This window comes from Antechinus flavipes, chromosome 2, assembly GCF_016432865.1.
Source record: "Antechinus flavipes isolate AdamAnt ecotype Samford, QLD, Australia chromosome 2, AdamAnt_v2, whole genome shotgun sequence".
Taxonomy (NCBI): domain Eukaryota; kingdom Metazoa; phylum Chordata; class Mammalia; order Dasyuromorphia; family Dasyuridae; genus Antechinus; species Antechinus flavipes.
Window position 1 is genome coordinate 48,274,329 of NC_067399.1, and position 19,207 is coordinate 48,293,535.

Below are 19,207 nucleotides of genomic sequence, written 5' to 3' on the forward strand. Positions count from 1 at the left end.
TAGATTATCATTTATTTGACAAGTAAAATTTTAAAATGTGTTTTCCTGTGTGAAATATAATAAAGGATATTTTCCCAGGATGGAACAATAAATGTCACTATGTAGCGTAAAGTAAAAGAAATGAGCCAAAGTGGGAGAATAGCTTTGAAATCTTTACTCTGCAACTGAATGCTGGGATGGATTCCGTAAATAAGTGACAAATGAAAGTACTCAAAACTCAGCCAGCTTTTATTAAAAACAGCCTACAAGGTCATAGATTTTGAGTTGGTGGGTATTTAGAGGACATCTCACTCAATTTCACATACCTAATTAGTAACTGGAGACTTGGAGTGACTTGTCCAAGGTGCCTGGGTAGTAAATATCACCCAGATCATCTGACTCCAAGTCCCAAGATATTTCCGCTGCATCTACTCTTTATATTTAAAAATATTTTTACTTATGCCTTTTGTTTTTATATTATAGTTACCTACCAAACTGCCCTCCAGAATTCCACACATTCATCATTTTTTATTGCACAATATCACATTACATTCACATGATGCATTTTTTTCAGCTTTTCTCAAATCAATGAGAAACCACTAAGATTCCAGTTCCTTGTGCCCACAACAAAAGCTGCTATGAATGTTTTGGTACAGATATACATACATACATATCCGCATATGTATGTATACATATATGTCTATGTAAACGTGTGTAAGAATGTATGTGTAGTAACTGAATAACTTTGCTGTTCCACTAATAGTGCATCTGTGTGTGTACCTGCCTCCTATGTTCTCACAGCACCATTATCCCTGTTTACTACCATATTTGCAAAGAATAAGGTAAAACCTTAAGATTTTTTAAAAATTACATTTCTCTATTAGTGATATTGAGTATATTTTAAGAATTTAATTTATATTTTGCAATTTTTCCCCAAATTATTCATATTCTTTAATCATTTAGCCATTGGGGAATGGCTCTTGAGGTTATATTTGTTTGTCAATCCCTTATTTATTTTGAATATCAGGTTTTTATTGATAATAATTGATACAAATAATCTTGTCTTTGAGTAGAAAATGTATTAATATGACTTCATTTACTCTTGTTTACCCTTCTGGTAGAGATGATAATATGTTCGGGCGCCAAAATGTGGAGTTCTTGTTCTTCTTTAAAATAATAATATAAAATGGTTCTCTCTGGGGGAGAGCTGGTTTCTCGGGGAGGTTTTCTGGAGGCAGCCTTGGTTTTGGTTAAGAGTAATAACCACCCAAAATGCAGCCAGCTGGTAAAAATGCAAATGTTTATTTTCACTTAGTACTTTGTTTCAGGTTCTGGGAGGTCATGACCACCATATGTTCTAAAACAAAAGAAAGCAGGAGATTTTGGAATCTTTACAAACTGTTAAGTCATTAGAGTTGATAGAGACAATAATTATCTAATTTAGCATGGTTCAGTATGATTCATAATCCTCTAAGGAGATGTGATGGGCCAGAAAAAACAAGGTACTAAGTAGAACTAATTGATACAATGCTTGTGTTCACACCTTTACTCATTGGAGTTCACACATTTGGGAGATTTCAGGGTTTAGTATGAGATATCCGAATTCACACCTCCCTTGAAGCTCTTAGGGCCAGAGAGCACTATGGGAGAAACCCATAATCCCTCTCTCTCACATCCCACAATCCCTCTCTCGAAGGAGCATAAATAGAGCTTCAATGGGCCAGTCAAGGAAGTTTTTCAGAGTGAAGAAGCTACCAGTCGAGAGTGGAGCTGAATTTAGATTGAGAGGGGAGCATCAAGTGAGTTCAGCCAGAAGCCCTCTCTGAATGAGGAGTTTTACTTCAGAACATTGACTGGGGTCCGAGAGGAGCACTCTGGGAAATTAAGAGCCAAAAGCGGCAAGACAGATTCAACTTGGTGCTGGCTCTGGAGGCTGAAGAAAGCAGAGGCAGAAGCAAAGGACAAAGCTGCAAGAGTTCTTAGAACCAAGCAGAGAGATAGGCCTCAACTAACCGGGCTATTTTGGAAAGAGAAAATAAACATTTACATTTTTACCAGCTGGCTGCGTTTTGGGTGATTATTATTCTTAACTGAAATTAAGGCTGCCTCCAGAAAACTCCCCAAGAAACCTGCTCTCACCCAGAGAGAACCATTTTATATTATTATTATAAAGAAGAACAAAAACTCCACAATAATACACAGTGAAACAGAAATATAGAGATGGAGGAGAAGCCAAGAGTCCAGGTCCCTGTCTTGAATAACTAATGTATGGGCTTTATGTAACTATCACAAGCACTTGGAATAAAACATTTCAAAACCCTAAGTTTCTGTGTAAAAAGTTCTATTTTAATCAGCCCACTGTCCCCCATCCCAGCCTACCTGCTCTGCCAGCCAGGCGATGTGTTTGACCTCCTTGCTGCCTCCTGCTGTACAGGTAGCACCAAGCATGGTGTTGAGTTCAGCCAACACCTGCGGGAGGAGAGCCATGATGTTGGTGTGGATTGCTATGAACCACGAGTGGGCGGTTGCGGTGTCCTTGCAGCGAAGGATTAAAGTATTTCTGCTATCAGGAGAATGGAGTTCTATCAATCTGTGTGGGGGGAAAAAAAAAGTGAGAACTAAGTTAGAAGCACCAAGCATGATAAGATCCATCTTAAAACGACCTCAACATTCTGAGAACTGAGAGATACTATCTCCTGATTCCCCCAAGGGGCCCCTTTTCTCAGAAAACCCACATATGCAAAAACAAATATTCAAAAGACCAACTATAATTATGCTTCTATTGGGGATGTCAGGGACAGTTATTAGGAAAGCATTTATTATTGTTTATATCATTATTTATCATGTGATACTGAGTCTCTCTAGAAGATGTGAAAAGTTTACCTATCAAAATATAGGTATGTTCTAAACAATGAGATAATCCTTTTAAAATATTTACAAGACTTCCAGTGTACTGCCAAATAGGGAACAATTTTCCTGAGTGACAAGAAGTCTTTTATGAAACAATACTATTTTTTAATCTTGGGGATTTTTTTTCAAAAATTCATTATTTATTTACATTTTTTTAAAATTCTAAGTTCCAAATTCTTTCCTTCCCTTCAGGCCCTCCTCCAAGCAATTGAGAAAGCAAGCGACATACCATTTATTCAAATGAAATCATTCAAAGTCTATTTCCATATTCTCCATGTTGGTGAAGAAATTGTTTAATGATATTTTACCACTGATTAAATATTTTAATGAGCTATCAACAATGGTGAAGCAACAGGCAAGATGCCTAGTGCTATGGACATTTATTTTTATCTAACAATTTTAAAAAATTATATGATGTAATCTATGTGATAGATTGACTAAACACTTTTATTTACTACAACTGAATAAACTATTTCCACATCAGCTTAAGAATTCTGGGTTAATATTTTGGACAAAGCTCCTCCCCAGGGGAAGATAAATGAAGAGCTAACACTGCAAAGATAATAATTCATTCTAACACTGTTTATATATCTTTCCAAAGAGAAAGCTCATGGTCTTTCTTCCCCAAGGCCAAACCTTCCCTCTGTGCCCTCAGTCCCCTATGCCTTTTTCTTCCTAAAAGAATCTCCTCCTCTCCCCCTGTCTCTTCTCTGTCTCTCTCATCTCATCTTCAATCTCTTATTCACTGGCCCTTTTCCTGCCAACTACAAACTTGTCCAAATCTGCCCTTCCTTCTCACCCTGAAAAAATCCTTTTCTCTGAGCCATGGCTAGAAATATTTGCAATTAGAAAAAAGTCTTTGGAAGGACAGAGACAGCACAGCCTCTCTCTGCCACATTAAGTTCTGTGCCAGACCAAGGGGCATGCCGACCCTCTCACCTGTGGGCTTGGATTGGGGGGGAGCTGAGGCCTGCAAAAGATGGGGCTGGAGTCCCAGGTGGGAGGCCAAGCCCAGGGTGAGCTACACAGCCAAGGCCGCCCCAAACCTGGGCCACCTTCAGAGCTCAGCCTTCATGGGAGCTGGGGACTGACTGGATCCTGTCCCTTTCCAAACTGCTGCCCTAGAAATCACCCTTGCTTCCGCTCGGCTTCTCTGTTGCTAGGGTTTCATGTTGTTGAAGACCAGCTCCTCCCTGGCATCCGCGGCATGCTCCTACCTGGGGATGGACACCCTCCCCCTGCACAGTGGGAACACAAATAGGGGCTCTCCCGGCCCCCTAAAAGTCCTCCGAATGGCTGCCACCTTTTACAGGAAATCTTTCTGAATATCCAGCTGACCTTCCTCACCTCTGTACTCTTTCTATTGTGTGTTAACCAATGCCAACTCACACTGATACAGAGCCTTGCATCAGGGCCTACCTAATAGGCCTTAGGGGAGGCTGGCCAAGTGCTTGACAGCTGCTAACTCACTCAATCAGGAGATGCTTCCTTCATCACTTCTTGTGGTACCCATCTCTGGAACCCCACTTGGGGTTTTCTTGGGAAAGCATCACAGGAGTTGGCCATTTCCTTCTCCATACAGATGAGGAAATGGAGGCAAATGGGGTGAGTGACTTACCCAGGATCACACAGCCATACATGCCTGAGGCTAGATTTGAAATCAGGGAGAAGAGTTCTCCTGACTCTCAGCTTGGTGCTCCCCCCAAGAGCTGTCCCTTTTTAGCTATGAGCAAATGGGGCTCAGAGTGGCTCCCTGTCCAGCCCCGCCACCTCCCACAGCCTCTAAGGTCCCAAGACCAGGGGCTGTTTGTCGTCCGTCCTTGTGCACAGATCATGTCGTCTGGAACACAGGAGATGTTTAATAAATGCTTATTGACTGACAGATCGACCTTAACAAGTCCAAAATGAAACTCCTCCCCTTTATAGCCAAACCTGTGATTCCTCCCTCAGTTCTCCATGACTCCACAGTCCTGCCATCCTCCCGCTTGCCGGGGACAGGAGGCAGCTCTGACTCATATCCTCCCTCGGTCACTTGCCAAGTCTGAGGCCTACTCTCCTGATCTCCTTTCCACTCATCCAGTCATTGCTCTTCCTTCCAATTGATCTGGAGTCCAGAAACAACTCCTTTGAGCTCCCCAAATCAAGTCTTGTTCTTCTCCAATCTATTCTTCACATGGGGGCTGAAGACTCTTTCTAAGGCACAGATCTGCCATTTTTTGTCTTCTGCTCAAAAACCATAAGTGATTTCCCATTGCCTGTGGTACAAAATCCTAACTCTTGAGCCCGGCACTTAACAGCTTTCCACAATCCAACCCAGCCTACTTTTCTAGCCTTATTTGACACCTTCCCTTCTCTTTCAGGTATTCCCTGTTCTAACCAGAGTAACCACTAAGCTGACCTCCAAGCTTAATTTCTGCCTTTTGATATTCTCCAAGGACCAACTCAAACACTCCCCAGTCTGTGAAGCTCTCTCTCCTACCAACAGGTCCTGGTGCATTGTCCTCCCCCTTCCTTATGTTATATGTGATACCTGAGTTTTTTGGATGCTCAACACTTAGGACAATGAAGCACATGGTAGACACTCCATAAACATCTGCTAAATTGAATTTAATCTGGCCACAAAGCCTAAGGAAGGGCTGGATACAGAGAAGACCCTAAATGGAGGCCCATCTTACTTGGGAACATTTGAACTCAACTATCCAAATGTGCTGATAAAGTAATGGAGCTGCAAAAATTCCTGGATACTATGACAGTGTGAGAATCTGATCACTAGAAAGCTTCTTAAGCCCTTCCTCAGAATTTATCCATTTTAACTGAGAAAAAATCTGTGTTCCTGGCCTGAAGAAAATTAGTACAAATTTAATGAGAAGAAAAGTAAAGTCTCAGACTCATGGGTTTTTAAAAAATCAGCTTCTAAGTACAAGATGGCAGCTAAGTGAAATAGTAGATACAGCCCTGGGCCTGCAACCTAGAGGTTAAAATTCAAGTTAAACAAGTTAAAATCTGCTTCAGACACTTACTAGATATGTGACCATAGGGATGTGTTAATCAGTCTGCCTCAGTTTCCTCAACTGCAAAACAGGAATAAAAATACACTCTACCTCCCAGGATTATTGTAAGTGAGATAATATTTATGTAGTCTGAGCACTTTAGCATAGCCTGGCATATAGTAGGTACTACATAAATGCTAATTGTTGTTGTTAGATGAGCAGGGGCATGAATACACAAAAGGAAAAAAAACTCCTTTTTCTGAGGTAAATATGGTCCCTCAAACCCATGGAAATTTGTAAAGCAAAAGAGAACCATTCCCAATATCACTGATGAATAATGATATAAAACATTTGAAAGACATTTTTAACAAAGAAAATACCACAATATTATCAAAAAATTGTTCATTATGATCTTGGACTTATAACAGGGACATAAATATGATTCAGCATCTAAAATGTAATTAGGGTAGTTTAATAACAACCAAATCAACAAATTAAAAAAGCATTTGTGATTAAAAAAAAAATCAACAAGTATAAAAATGAAAGGACTTTTCCTTAAAAAGATAAAAAACAACAACCTAAAACCAAGATTGACCATTATTTGTAAAGAAGAAACACTGGAAATTTTCCTGTGAGATCAAACGAGAAAGCTTACTGTCTCTACTGTTATTTGATTTAGTATTTGAAATACTAACTATATAAGAAAGAAACTGGAGAATAAGCATTCACAAATAGAAGAGAAAATTATCTATTAGTAAGCAATACAATGGTATACTTAGAAAACCCTAAAGAGTCAACAACAAAAACTAGTCAGGTGAGGCAACTATTTCTGCAAGGTAACAGCATACAAACAAATAAATCAATGTCCTAATAAGATTTCTGAATATTAACAATAGAAGCCAAGAGGGAAAGAGGAAAATTCTATTTCAGTAACTACAAAAGACATAAAATATCTATAAAGTATGTTTTTAAGACAGAAAGGGGACAATTGTATCAATACAACTATGAAACAATATTTATAAAAATACATGAAAATCCAAATAATTGGAGGAAAACACAATTCTTTATGACATATAGTTATAAACATATGTCATAGGGCATATAGTCATAAACAAGGGATGCCTGGGCATTCATCATCTTACTATAAAGAATAAAAAGGAGAAAACAAGCAGCATTTCAGTAAAGAGAGCCAGCCTATCAACAGAGTGTGAGAGGATACATAAGAACAAAGTTTTCTTTTTTTTTTTTTTAACCTTTGAAAGCTACTTTTTATTTGAAATATATTCCAAATAGCCATTTTTATTTTTATTTTTTCAAAAATATTTTATTTTATTTTATTTAATAATAACTTTATATTGACAGAATCCATGCCAGGGTAATTTTTTTTACAACATTATCCCTTGCACTCGTTTCTGTTCCGATTTTTCCCCTCCCTCCTTCCACCCCCTCCCCTAGATGGCAAGCAGTCCTATATATGTTAGATATGTTGCAGTATATCCTAGATACAGAATATGTTTGCAGAACCGAACAGTTCTTTTGTTGCACAGGGAGAATTGGATTCAGAAGGCAAAAATAACCCGGGAAGAAAAACAAAAATGCAAAGAGTTCACATTCGTTTCCCAGTGTTCTTTCTTTGGGTGTAGCTGCTTCTGTCCATCATTTATCAATTGAAACTTCGTTAGGTCTCTTTGGCAAAGAAATCCACTTCCATCAGAATACATCCTCAAACAGTATCGTTGTCGAAGTGTATAATGATCTCCTGGTTCTGCTCATCTCACTTAGCATCAGTTCATGTAAGTCTCTCCAAGCTTCTCTGTATTCATCCTGCTGGTCATTTCTTTTTTTTTTTTTTTTTCCTTATTCTTTTTTTTTTTATATATTTTTTTAAATTTTTATTTAATAATTACTTTATATTGACACTCGTTTCTGTTCCGATTTTTTTTTTTTCCCTCCCTCCCTCCACCCCCTCCCCTAGATGGCAAGCAGTCCTTTATATGTTGGATATGTTGCAGTATATCCTAGATACAATATATGTTTGCAGAACCGAACAGTTCTCTTGTTGCACAGGAAGAATTGGATTCAGAAGGCAAAAATAACCCGGGAAGAAAAACAAAAATGCAAAGAGTTCACATTCGTTTCCCAGTGTTCTTTCTTTGGGTGTAGCTGCTTCTGTCCATCATTTATCAATTGAAACTTCGTTAGGTCTCTTTGGCAAAGAAATCCACTTCCATCAGAATACATCCTCAAACAGTATCGTTGTCGAAGTGTGTAATGATCTCCTGGTTCTGCTCATCTCACTTAGCATCAGTTCATGTAAGTCTCTCCAAGCTTCTCTGTATTCATCCTGCTGGTCATTTCTTTTTTTTTTTTCTTATTCTTTTTTTTTAATATTTTTTTAAATTTTTATTTAATAATTACTTTATATTGACACTCGTTTCTGTTCCGATTTTTTTTTCCCTCCCTCCCTCCACCCCCTCTCCTAGATGGCAAGCAGTCCTTTATATGTTGGATATGTTGCAGTATATCCTAGATACAATATATGTTTGCAGAACCGAACAGTTCTCTTGTTGCATAGGGAGAATTGGATTCAGAAGGTATAAATAACCCGGGAAGAAAAACAAACATGCAGATAGTTCACATTTGTTTCCCAGTGTTCTTTCTTTGGGTGTAGCTGCTTTTGTCCGTCATTTATCAATTGAAACTCAGGTCTCTTTGTCAAAGAAATCCACTTCATCAAAATATGTCCTCATACAATATTGTTGTTGAAGTGTATAATGATCTCCTGGTTCTGCTCATTTCACTTAGCATCAGTTCATGTAAGTCTCTCCAAGTCTCGCCAGTCCTCTCTGTATTCATCCTGCTGGTCATTTCTTACAGAACAATAATATTCCATAACATTCATATACAATTTACCCAGCCATTCTCCAATTGATGGGCATCCATTCAATTTCCAGTTTCTAGCCACTACAAACAGGGCTGCCACAAACATTTTGGCACATACAGGTCCCTTTCCCTTCTTTAGTATCTCTTTGGGGTATAAGGCCAGTAGTAGCACTGCTGGATCAAAGGGTATGCACAGTTTGATAACTTTTTGGGCATAATTCCAGATTGCTCTCCAGAATGGTTAGATTCAGAACAAAGTTTTCAAAAGAAGAACCTCAAACAATCAACAAGCATATGTGAAAAACCTTCAAAATCACTAGAGAAATGCAAATTAAAACAACTCTGAAACATCACTTCACACATATCAACATATCAAACTGGCAGTGATAAAAGATGGAAAAAGCCCATGTTGGAGGAGCTGTGGGAAGTCAGGCACATTAATTCACTATTGGTAGAGCTGTGAACTGGCACAAAAATGGTTCTAGAAATATACTTAAAATTGTGTGAAAAGAATTACTTACGGCTTATACCCTATAATTAAGCAGTCCCAATACTGCATTAATATTCCAAAGAGGTCAATGTCAAAAAAAAAAAAAAAAAAGATCCTCCATGTATGAAAATATGGCAACATCATTTACAATAGCAAGATACAAGAAACAAATGATCTGCCAAAAGATAGAAAAATGGCTCAACAAAACTGTTGCATTTGAATAGGAAGGAATGTTATTGTAGGAAAGGAGAAATATGAAGAAATCAGAGAAATATGGAAAGACCCATGAAGTCTCTGGTAAGCAAAAAACAATATATTCAACTACAATATTGTCAATGTAGACAGCAGAATGCAAAAATACTTACATCAGATACAAAGGACAATGTTAGTTCTATATTACTGAGGCTAAAATACACATCCTTTCTGTTTACAAATAGCAATATAAATGGCAGGCTCCCCATTTATCAAAACTAATTTATTCAGTGATTTTTGTTTAATTGTCTTATTTTTATGGGAAGATACTTATGATAGTGGTGATTGTGGGGAAGGGCAAAATCAGTACATTTTTTTTCAAAAGCAATATAAGCATGACACATATGATAGAGAAACAGAGGAGGATAGTAGAGGAAATATCTGAGTTAAAGTAATGAAGACAAAGGGGAAGATTGTTGGCTCTAATATATAAAACTTATGTTAGCAGGAGCAGAAATGTTGCTTAACCTTGCCTCAGCTTCCTGATACTTAAAACAGCAACAAGGAATGCATGCATTATTGAACCTCAGGATATGAGGATAACACCTTACAAAAACTCTAGTTTTTTTGATCCTGAGATTTTCTTAAGATAGAAACTCCAGTAGGAAGGCCTCCTTCCACCAATTAAGATTGGCAGTTTTAATGCTTAAACAGCTTAAATGTACTCTATAAAAGTGAATTACCGTTAATAGGAACCGATCTTCTGCTAATCTGTTTGGGATCAGTCGGGGTTTTAGAAGTCCACCACTTAGATGTCTGGTGGTCCAAGAATGCTGGAGGGCTCATTTCCCATCAGCTATACTCTCCACCACCACCAGGAAACATCACACCCGAGATTGCTATAGCTTCAGGGCTCAAACACCCCAGTGCCTTCTGGCCATAGGGCTGGCACTCCCCTCCAGAGAGAAAGCACCCTGTCATCGCACCTCCTGCTGGGCAGCCTCTTACAGCTTTCCTTGCATCTTTCCTCCTCCATCAGAGTAAGCTCCATGAGGACAGGGAGGGCCCTTCTTAGCTGCATTTCAGGTATAGCTCCTCCTTCTGAAGAGGGCCAGAGACAGAGGGTTCCGTCTCCATTTCTGAATGAACAAGTCGATGCGAGGGAGAATAGTCCAGCTCTTCCTCCTTTCTCACCAGTGGACAGATATCACTCTATTAACTACTAGGCCTTTATTAAGTGCCCCCAAGGTGCATGCAAGGGACTAAGAAGAAAACTACTTAGGCAGTTCAGGGCGAAGGGCCCTCCATCTAAGTAGGGCAGAAGCTACAGACCAGGCCTGCCAAAAGCTGGGCAAGAAAACAAGTTCCACTAATGAAAAAACAAAACAAAACAAAACAAATGAAGGTGGCCTAGCTGTACCAGATCTAAAATTATATTATAAAGCAGTAGTTACACCAAAACCGTTTGTGGTATTGGCTAAGAAATAGACTAATTGATCAGTGGAATAGATTAGGTTCAAAGGACAAAATAGTCAATAACTTTAATAATCTAATATTTGACAAAACCAAAGATTTTGGGTAAGAACTCACTGTTTGACAAAAATTGCTGGGAAAACTGGAAATTAGTATGGCAGAAACTAGGCATTGACCCACACTTGAATGAATGTTATGGAATATTATTGTTCTGTAAGAAATGACCAGCAGGATGATTTCAGAAAGGCCTGGAGAGACTTATATGAACTGATGCTGACAATACTATATGATGATTGACATACTTCAACAATGAGATGAACCAAATCAGTTCCAACAGAGCAGTAATGAACTAAACCAGCTACACCCAAGGAAAGAACTCAAGGAAATAAGTGTGAACCACTACATAGAATTCCCAATCCCTTTATTTTTGTCCACCTGCATTTTTGATTTCTTTCACAGGTTAACTGTACACTATTATTTCAAAGTCCAATTCTTTTTGTACAGCAAAATAACTGTTTGGACATATATACAAAAGGTTTTGCAATTGTCAATGCTGAAAAATTACCCAGGCATATATCTTATAAATAAAAAGCTATAAGAAAATTAAAAAAAAAAAAAAAAAGAAGAAGCAGAAAACAAGTTCCAAGCACAAGCCTTGGGCCCTAAAATCCTGGAAGATGCCTTTCTCATTTTCCAACTCCAGGCATCTTCCCAGGCTTTCCCAAGAGCTAGACTTCTCTCCCTTCTCATCTTCACTGCCATCAGGTCTCAGCCATGATCTGACCTTGTCCAAGAAAGCCCAATCTGCCTCTCCTCTGGGCTATCTCTAATCTGTCCTGTTTACATCTCTTTGTACCTGGAGGTTTACATGTGATCTCCCCGACTCCAGCACCATAAGTGGTCAGTGCTTGCTGACTTTCTGATCAAAGGACCACAATTTGGGGATGGAAACAGTCTTTAGAATACAAAGGGATCCAAGAATGTTTTCCAGGGAGACAGTGCTTGTGTATGGATTTAAAAGAACAAAAGAAAACTTTATTTCAGCTTAAGAAGCTTAATACTGACTTAAATTTAAAACTCTAACCTTTACTTTATTGCCATTTGGACATACATTACTTTCTTCATTATGCTTGTTTTATTTTATTCCTTTTAATGGTAACTTTACTTAAATGACTGCTGTTGCTGTTATAATCTTTAAGGAATGTTTCTTTATTAAAACCTACTTATAATTGTTAGAGGAAAAGTGTCTAATTTATGTAAAGAATTATGTAATTTACATAAAGAAAATGCAATCAATTGTATCATCAACAAAATGCTGAGATTCTCCCTTTAAAGAATAAGAAACCTGAGCACATGATTGTTGAGTTAACAAAAGTGCATGTTACCCAGAACATGTAGTTCTTTGCTCATCAAATTAGGTACAGCACATTTATTTTAAGATTCTATCACCTGCCATCCAAAAGTTGCCCTTGAAAAGTTCTGTTTCCTTGATAACTATAAAAAGTTTCTCATGACTGTCAATGGAAAGTAAATCACTCCCTATGTTCTTCAGAAATATCAAGAATACATGTTTCATGTAGTTAATATTTTTAAAAATGACCTGACAAGTCCTACTTCTCCTTGAGCATTCACTACAGCTGAGTCATGGTTAAGACACACAGAAATCCAAGTGCCGACATCTCTTATAGGACAATTTATTTCCACTTGATTGGTTTGGCATTGGGTAACTTGCTTGACGTCCTTCAACACAAATGCTCAAAATTCAGGCACAAACTTATGACAAGAAATTTCCTTCACCCCTCCCACTGCCCTACTTAGCACTAAATATAGGCATCAGTTTATCCTTCTTTTCAGAATTAACAAAGTTATTGAAAAAGGTTATAACTGAGTGAAGGAAGTAAAACCAGGAGAAAAATACATGCAAGAACTTTGTTCTTGTTGAGTCATCCAGTTGTGATCAACTCTTCGTGACCCCAGGAACCATGGCTCACCAGTACTGCCACAGGGTTGCCCTAGCAGATACTGGTGGGGTTTGCCATTTCCTTTTCCAATGGAAGAAGGCAAACAGGGTGAAGTGGCTTGCCCAGGGTCACACAGCTAGTAACTCTCAGGTTTTCCCAGTGCTCTATCTCCCATGTGTCTGTACTGGAAAATGAATAGGGTATAAAAAGAGGTATCAATATAACTTTTAAATAGGGAACATCTTCTAACATGTTTGTTTCTTTGTTTTGACATGACATAAATTCTACACTCCCAAACATTAGGAATCTCAGTAATCAATTAATATGAAGAATGGGGCAAAAGCACTTGATTAAATGTCTGATCTGTTCAAAGTGTATATATGGACTGGGGTGGGGGTGGGGAGGTTAACAGAATGATAACTATTTCTCTAGGTAGGTACCCAATAATCTACTTTAAAAAGTTTAAATGAAAATGATCTTGAAGTTGAAAATTTAATCACATAAAATACAAAGGCTCCTTCCTAAGCTTAATTGAACATTTCTAGACTGACAGTAGGACCCAGAAGATCACTCCTTCTAGAATGAAGCTCTAAAATTATTAGAGAATCACAGCAAAGTCTTTTTTTTAATAGTCTACCAGTGTTTTAAAAGCACAGTTCAAATAAAATTGTGCTAATAAATACACTATGGCAGTCTGCCAATCATGGCTGAGGCCCATAGGAGAGTAAAATAAAGAAAGCGTGGAAGACAGCCACAGCATGAACAGTACTGGCTTTGGGCCAAACCACTGGGAATTTTCAGTAAATTGCAATTACATGTTGATCAGATGAATCAAGTTGTGGTCTAGGTACTCCAGAGCACCCCTGAAGTTTAGCTGCTCTGGGGTCCTAGATTTTCTTTGGCTTCCCAGACGCTTCCACAGCATTTATTTAATCAATTAAGGACAAATGCTGAGTCCAGTGGCTAGACTGGGAAGTTAACACTTCCACTGTAGTTTATCTATGGCACAAAGCCCAAATTATCTTTTGTATGGAAAGTATCCAGGGGGAAGATTATTGAGGCATCCTGTACACGCCCAGAGAAAACAGCAGCACATTTCCAAAAAGCAGTTACTTGTATGAGAACACCATGTTCCTTCTGAACTACACAGAATACTAAATAAATATACATTGCCCACAATAGTCATTGGCAAAAAACTGAGCTCCATTTTCTCTTACACAAATCTCTTGACCTTGGAGTTAGCTTCTACTTTCCTAATGTGAAGCCTTTGTAAAAATGCTTTAGAGGCACATGATATTGGTCTCGAAAACTGAAATTAGAATGGGGACCAGAGAAAATTGGAAGAAACCCCTCATTTGCCTGATGCTTAATGATGTGTTTGAGATCTAGGAAGTGGAACCATACAAAAAGAATAAAGGAAACTTAAAAAAAAAAAAAAAACATCCCAAATCCCACATTTGGGATGAATAAAAGTGGATCACAATTTAAGTGAAGGCAGGAAGAAGCAGTCAGATGATTCCTGTGCTAGAAGACCTGGGACTGCGTGGGACTCCAGGCTCAGGGAGCAAGGGGCCATCGCGGTCCTGAGCCCGGGACCAGGATCAATCCCGCTCCGCTTGGCCCTCCCTGCTCACTCTCTCCTGTCCACACCAGCATCGGCCTGACAGATCCAAAGAATCCCTTCAAAAATAAAGTTAGGAGGGAAAGCAGTGCCCCAAGGTGACTAAGGGAAGGAAAAGTACCAGTGGGCCCGAAGCGGGAGGGCTGGGGCCCTCCTCAGGGTGCGGGCTGCCTGTCTCAGGGGGATTATCAGGCTCACTTTGGCCCAGCAGGCACATGGAGGGAGAAGGAGCCTATGCTACCAACTGGCAAGCACAGGCTCCTTCCACCTGAGAACTCAGGGAGCTGGTGCTGGGCGAGCAAACCCCGAGATCCCCAAGAGTGGATGATGACCGACGTCTGGTGGGGCAGCCAGGTGGTCCGGGGACAGGGCCCAGCGTCAGGCAGACCAGAGTCCAACTCACACTTCCAAGCTGGACAAGACACTTAACCCCTTCTGCCTCCGTTTGCTAATCCCATAAGATGAGCCGGAGAGGGAAAGGGCAAACCACTGCAGTATCCTGGCCAAGAAAACTCCATGGACGGTACAGGTGGTGCTGCAGGGTCACAAGGAGCCGGTCGCCTAAGCGGCTGAACAACCACAAATAAAAAGGTTCAAGTGCTTCAGGTTAAGGTGGACCCCTGCTGAGCAGGCAGCGGGAGGTCTGGCAGGAAAGTCACTGTGGAACAAAACTCCAGATCTGGGAGTGGGAGAGACCTAAGGTCGAACCGGTCCTCGGCACGGGGGTGATCATAAGCAACCACCGACGCCTCAGCTTCTCAAACGACCTCCCGCCCAGGGTTACAGTAAAGTCCCACAGGAATTACAGAAAGTACTCTGCAATTCCCTGTAAAAAGTGATGTGCTCGCCCTCCTCATCAGGACCCACCTAAGGAGAGCTCCTGCCCAGGGTTGGAAGAGATCACGTTTCTGAGCAGGAGCACAGCTAATTCCCCAGAGCTGACACTAATGAACGTCCTGGTGACAGATGGCCTGCTCCCCCTTGAAGTGGGTCGCAACGCAAGGCTTTACCTTTAGCAGCTGCACTCAGTGTCAGGCCTTTTTGTTCTCGTTTTAGACACACCTGAGCTTTAAGCTGAGGCGTCTGTAGAAGGTGGAAGGCTCAGGCCTGAATCCAATGGGGATTATGTTCGCAGAACCTGGAGTGGGGAAAACTGAAGCTCAGGGTGAGCAGGCTGTCTCTCTCTTGGCTCCAGAAATTTCAGGAGCTCACAGCTGCCCTCTGGATGGGAAACTCCTGACTCAGCAAACTGCCTTCCCCCATGGCAGCAGCCTCCTGCTCCCCTGTGCCCGCTGGGGTTCCCTCCCACCTCCTCCATGGGGCTCTCCCTTCTCCCCCCTCCTTTCCAGCTCTCAGAATCCCTGGCTTCCATGCTCTCTCCCACTTGAATCTCTCTGAGCCCCTTTCCTTCCCAGGACTCGCTGCCTAAGATTTCACTATTTACACGTTCCATCTCCCCAGTAGACTAGAAGCTCCTTGAGGGCAAGAACAAGTTGATTTCATATGTACAATGTTGGGCAAAGTCATCTGTACATGCTGACAAATGCTAGGTGGACTGGAAAATAAATAATGTCGCGATATTATACAGGAAAGAAAATAAGCAGATAGAGAAAGTGTATGATTTGTTATTCTAAGAGTTTAGTTTCAATATGGGAACAGAGAGGCACTGGGGTTTTCAACAGGTAACAGAGGCAGGGGCAACAATGGTGGTAGCACATAGCAGGTACAGCCTGGCAAAGGGCTTGAACCTCTTATTATTTCCATTCTACAGTTGAGGAAACTGAGGTGGGTGAGAGGCCTGATCAGGCCTGAGGCTGAATGTAAACTCAGGGCTAGTGCACTATCTACAGCAGCCTTACCTAGCCACAGCTCCCTCCTCAGTATCCCTCCCAACCGGCCAAGGCCCACTCCCCCCCCCCACCTCCTTGTAGCCCCCCCACTCCTGAGTTAAGCCCATCTTTGGAAAGGTCCCCAGATCCTCCAACCCAGATGGGGAGGCTCAAGGACCTAGCTCCTGAGAGGAAGGTCTCTATGGCTTTCCAGAACAAGGGCCTGGAGTCAGGAACCCTTACCTCTCTGAGTTCAAATCTAGCCTCAGAAACTTCCCAGCTGAGTGCCCCTGGGCCAGTCAAAATTCCCCTAGTGTGCCTCAGTTTCCTTATCAGGAAGATGAGCTGGAGGAGGAAGTGGCAAACTGTTCCAGGGCCTCTGCCCAGAACAGTCCAGCCACAGAGAAGTCCTTAAGCAGCATAAATCAGACAACAGGAGGAGGATAATGTCAGCCAGAGCACAGGGCCATTCGATGGCATTCAGGGCACCCACAACCATCCGTACTGAAGGCTGGCTCTGAGGGGAATCCCAGAGATTCCCCTGTCCGGCGCCTTCCCTTTAGGGGGAGGACTTGGCCAGAAAAATGAAGTGATGCCAGCAGTCCATGCGGCCCTCAGCCCGCTGTCCATCTGAACAGGCAGGGCTGGGACCCACACTCAGCTTTCCTGGCCCTAAAAAGAACACTTCTCCCGCTTCCCAAAGTCACAAGGATTCCACTATTCGCTGATTTTGTCCCTCTCACCTGTTCTCCAGATCTGGCATACTCAGGTTCCTGGTGGCAAAACACATTTTGAGAGGGATGACCTTCCTGTCCTTGGAGCTGTGCTGGTGTTTGGGGGAGCCCGAGTCCTCACTGCCACTAAAGCTTGGCGACTGGGGGGCGACCCCTTCCCAGGGCAGATCGGATACCAATGATGGCTTCTTGATATATGGTGTCACTTCCCGGATGAACTTGACTATAAATAAAATCAGGATAGAAAAGCAAATTAGTCCTTTTGCCCCTTCTAGAAATGTACAATTGGAAAACAACCATGTTTTTAACATAAAATAAAGAGTAAAATGTCTTATTTCTTTATAACAAATGGCATGTCACTCTCAAAACATGAGAGCAGACCTTGTTTTAAAAAAAAAATATTGAGGGAGAGGGAATTAAAAGAAATCTACATGATACCTTTATTATATACTATTAGCTAAATAAATAAATAAAATATTTGAGTTTTATGTGAAATGTATGTTTTTACAAATTATACTATGTTATAGAAATTTGCCATAAATTAAAAATAAATAAAAATATAAATCTAAGTTTTTGAATTTTATAAAATGATAATTTCATTGACACGACATAAGAAACATTCCCTTTCCTTTCATTTCTCATGAAACACACAGTACAAAGACATATGGAGATAAAAATCTTCATGCCCCAGGAATGAGATAGGTTGAAGGAACTTTATCTTGAACCATATCAAAAGTGAAAGCAAACAGCTGGACGCAGTTCAATCAAACTCATAACAATCAATTCCTGATTACTCCACTAAGAACCATAAATGTTGTGTCAGCATTCCCTTGGCCCCTAGCCCACAACATTTCAATGAGGCAGTCCATTACTCTAGGAAGTGAAAAAAGTTCTAATGAAAGATATATTAATAATGTACAGTATATCAGAAAGATATCATGAAAATTTCACTCACTTTTCTTGTTTCAATGTGTATAGAAATGGGAAAAAATATAGGACATGTCTAAAAATAAATATTGGATAATCAAGTACTGTAAGCCTATCACTTCAAATATGAATATCCGGGGAAGAAGTTGCAAGTTTTAGCTGTGGTCAGCAAAAGCAGTGAGGTTATTGTTTTATAAGTTATATGACAAGATCTGTTGAAATTAAGCACAATATGGAAAAAGCTGAGACTAGCAATTTGGGAAAGGAGTCTATTGGTGTTTTATGCTTCCATATATCACAGTTCTTTCTGGGTGGGGAGAGCAAAGAGCTAATTTAACTCCTTCGTGGTACCAAAAAAAATCTTTCATTCTTGAAAAATAAGCTAAAGCCCAGTCCCAATAAAAATGTCTATTTCAGATTTAAATCTAGCTTTGCTCTTTAAGAGGCTGATTCAGGCCTTTTAAGGTCTGTCTATCTTAGCCTTGAGCTTTCAAGAGGATTCCATTATGAAGATTCTGGCAGCAATAACCAACAGTTTCCAGTTACTGCCAAAAGCTGACACATGATTTTTGACATTCTGGTCATTTCAAAAAATTTCTACGATGAAAGATACACTGATAGCTACAATTAAGGTTCACATATACCCCAAAGGAGTCTGGGTCTGCTATAAAATCCATTCGATCCAAAATACTTGGTTAAGCCAGGTACAAAACCCACAGCCATTTGAAATAACAAACAAGACTTCTCAGTGTATCCCTCAGGAGGAAAATGGCTACCGTGTCTTGGCCAGAGCCTGACCAATGGCTAAGGTGAACAGAACATCTGGCACTGTCTGCTGACAGAAGCCACGCTCGCATGATACCTGAGGAAAAATTGAGCCTGGCTTTGAGAGACATGAAAGGACATGAAGACTCCAAGAAATTTGGAGAAACAGTGTCATTTTTATTCATATCCAACGACTTCTGACCCATTTGGGGTTTTCCTGACAAAGATACTAGAGTGGGTTGTCATTTCCTTCTCCACCTCATTTGACAGATGGAGAAACTGAGGCAACAGAGTTAAGTGACTTGCCCAGAGTTACCCAGTTAGAAGTGTCTGAGGCTGGATTTGAATTTGAGCTTTCCTGACCTTAGACCTGTACCCTCTCCACTGAACCAACTAGTAACCCGTGGAGAAGGTCCACAGATATAGTTCTGTTGTGAAGATATAGTTCGTTAC

The 19,207-nt window shown here is 40.4% G+C and overlaps 1 protein-coding gene across 2 annotated transcripts in view; it reads right to left on the reverse strand.

The window, feature by feature from the left end:
* Positions 1–19,207, reverse strand: part of SNTB2 (syntrophin beta 2) — a 116,033-nt gene that overhangs the window by 35,970 nt on the left and 60,856 nt on the right. For both annotated transcript variants that reach the window (XM_051974717.1, XM_051974718.1), the window contains exons 2-3: positions 17,072–17,285; positions 2,359–2,569 (exon numbers count right to left, since the gene is read on the reverse strand). In XM_051974717.1, coding sequence (XP_051830677.1) covers positions 2,359–2,569; positions 17,072–17,285 — 425 coding nt within the window. The remainder of the gene's footprint in view (positions 1–2,358; positions 2,570–17,071; positions 17,286–19,207) is intronic.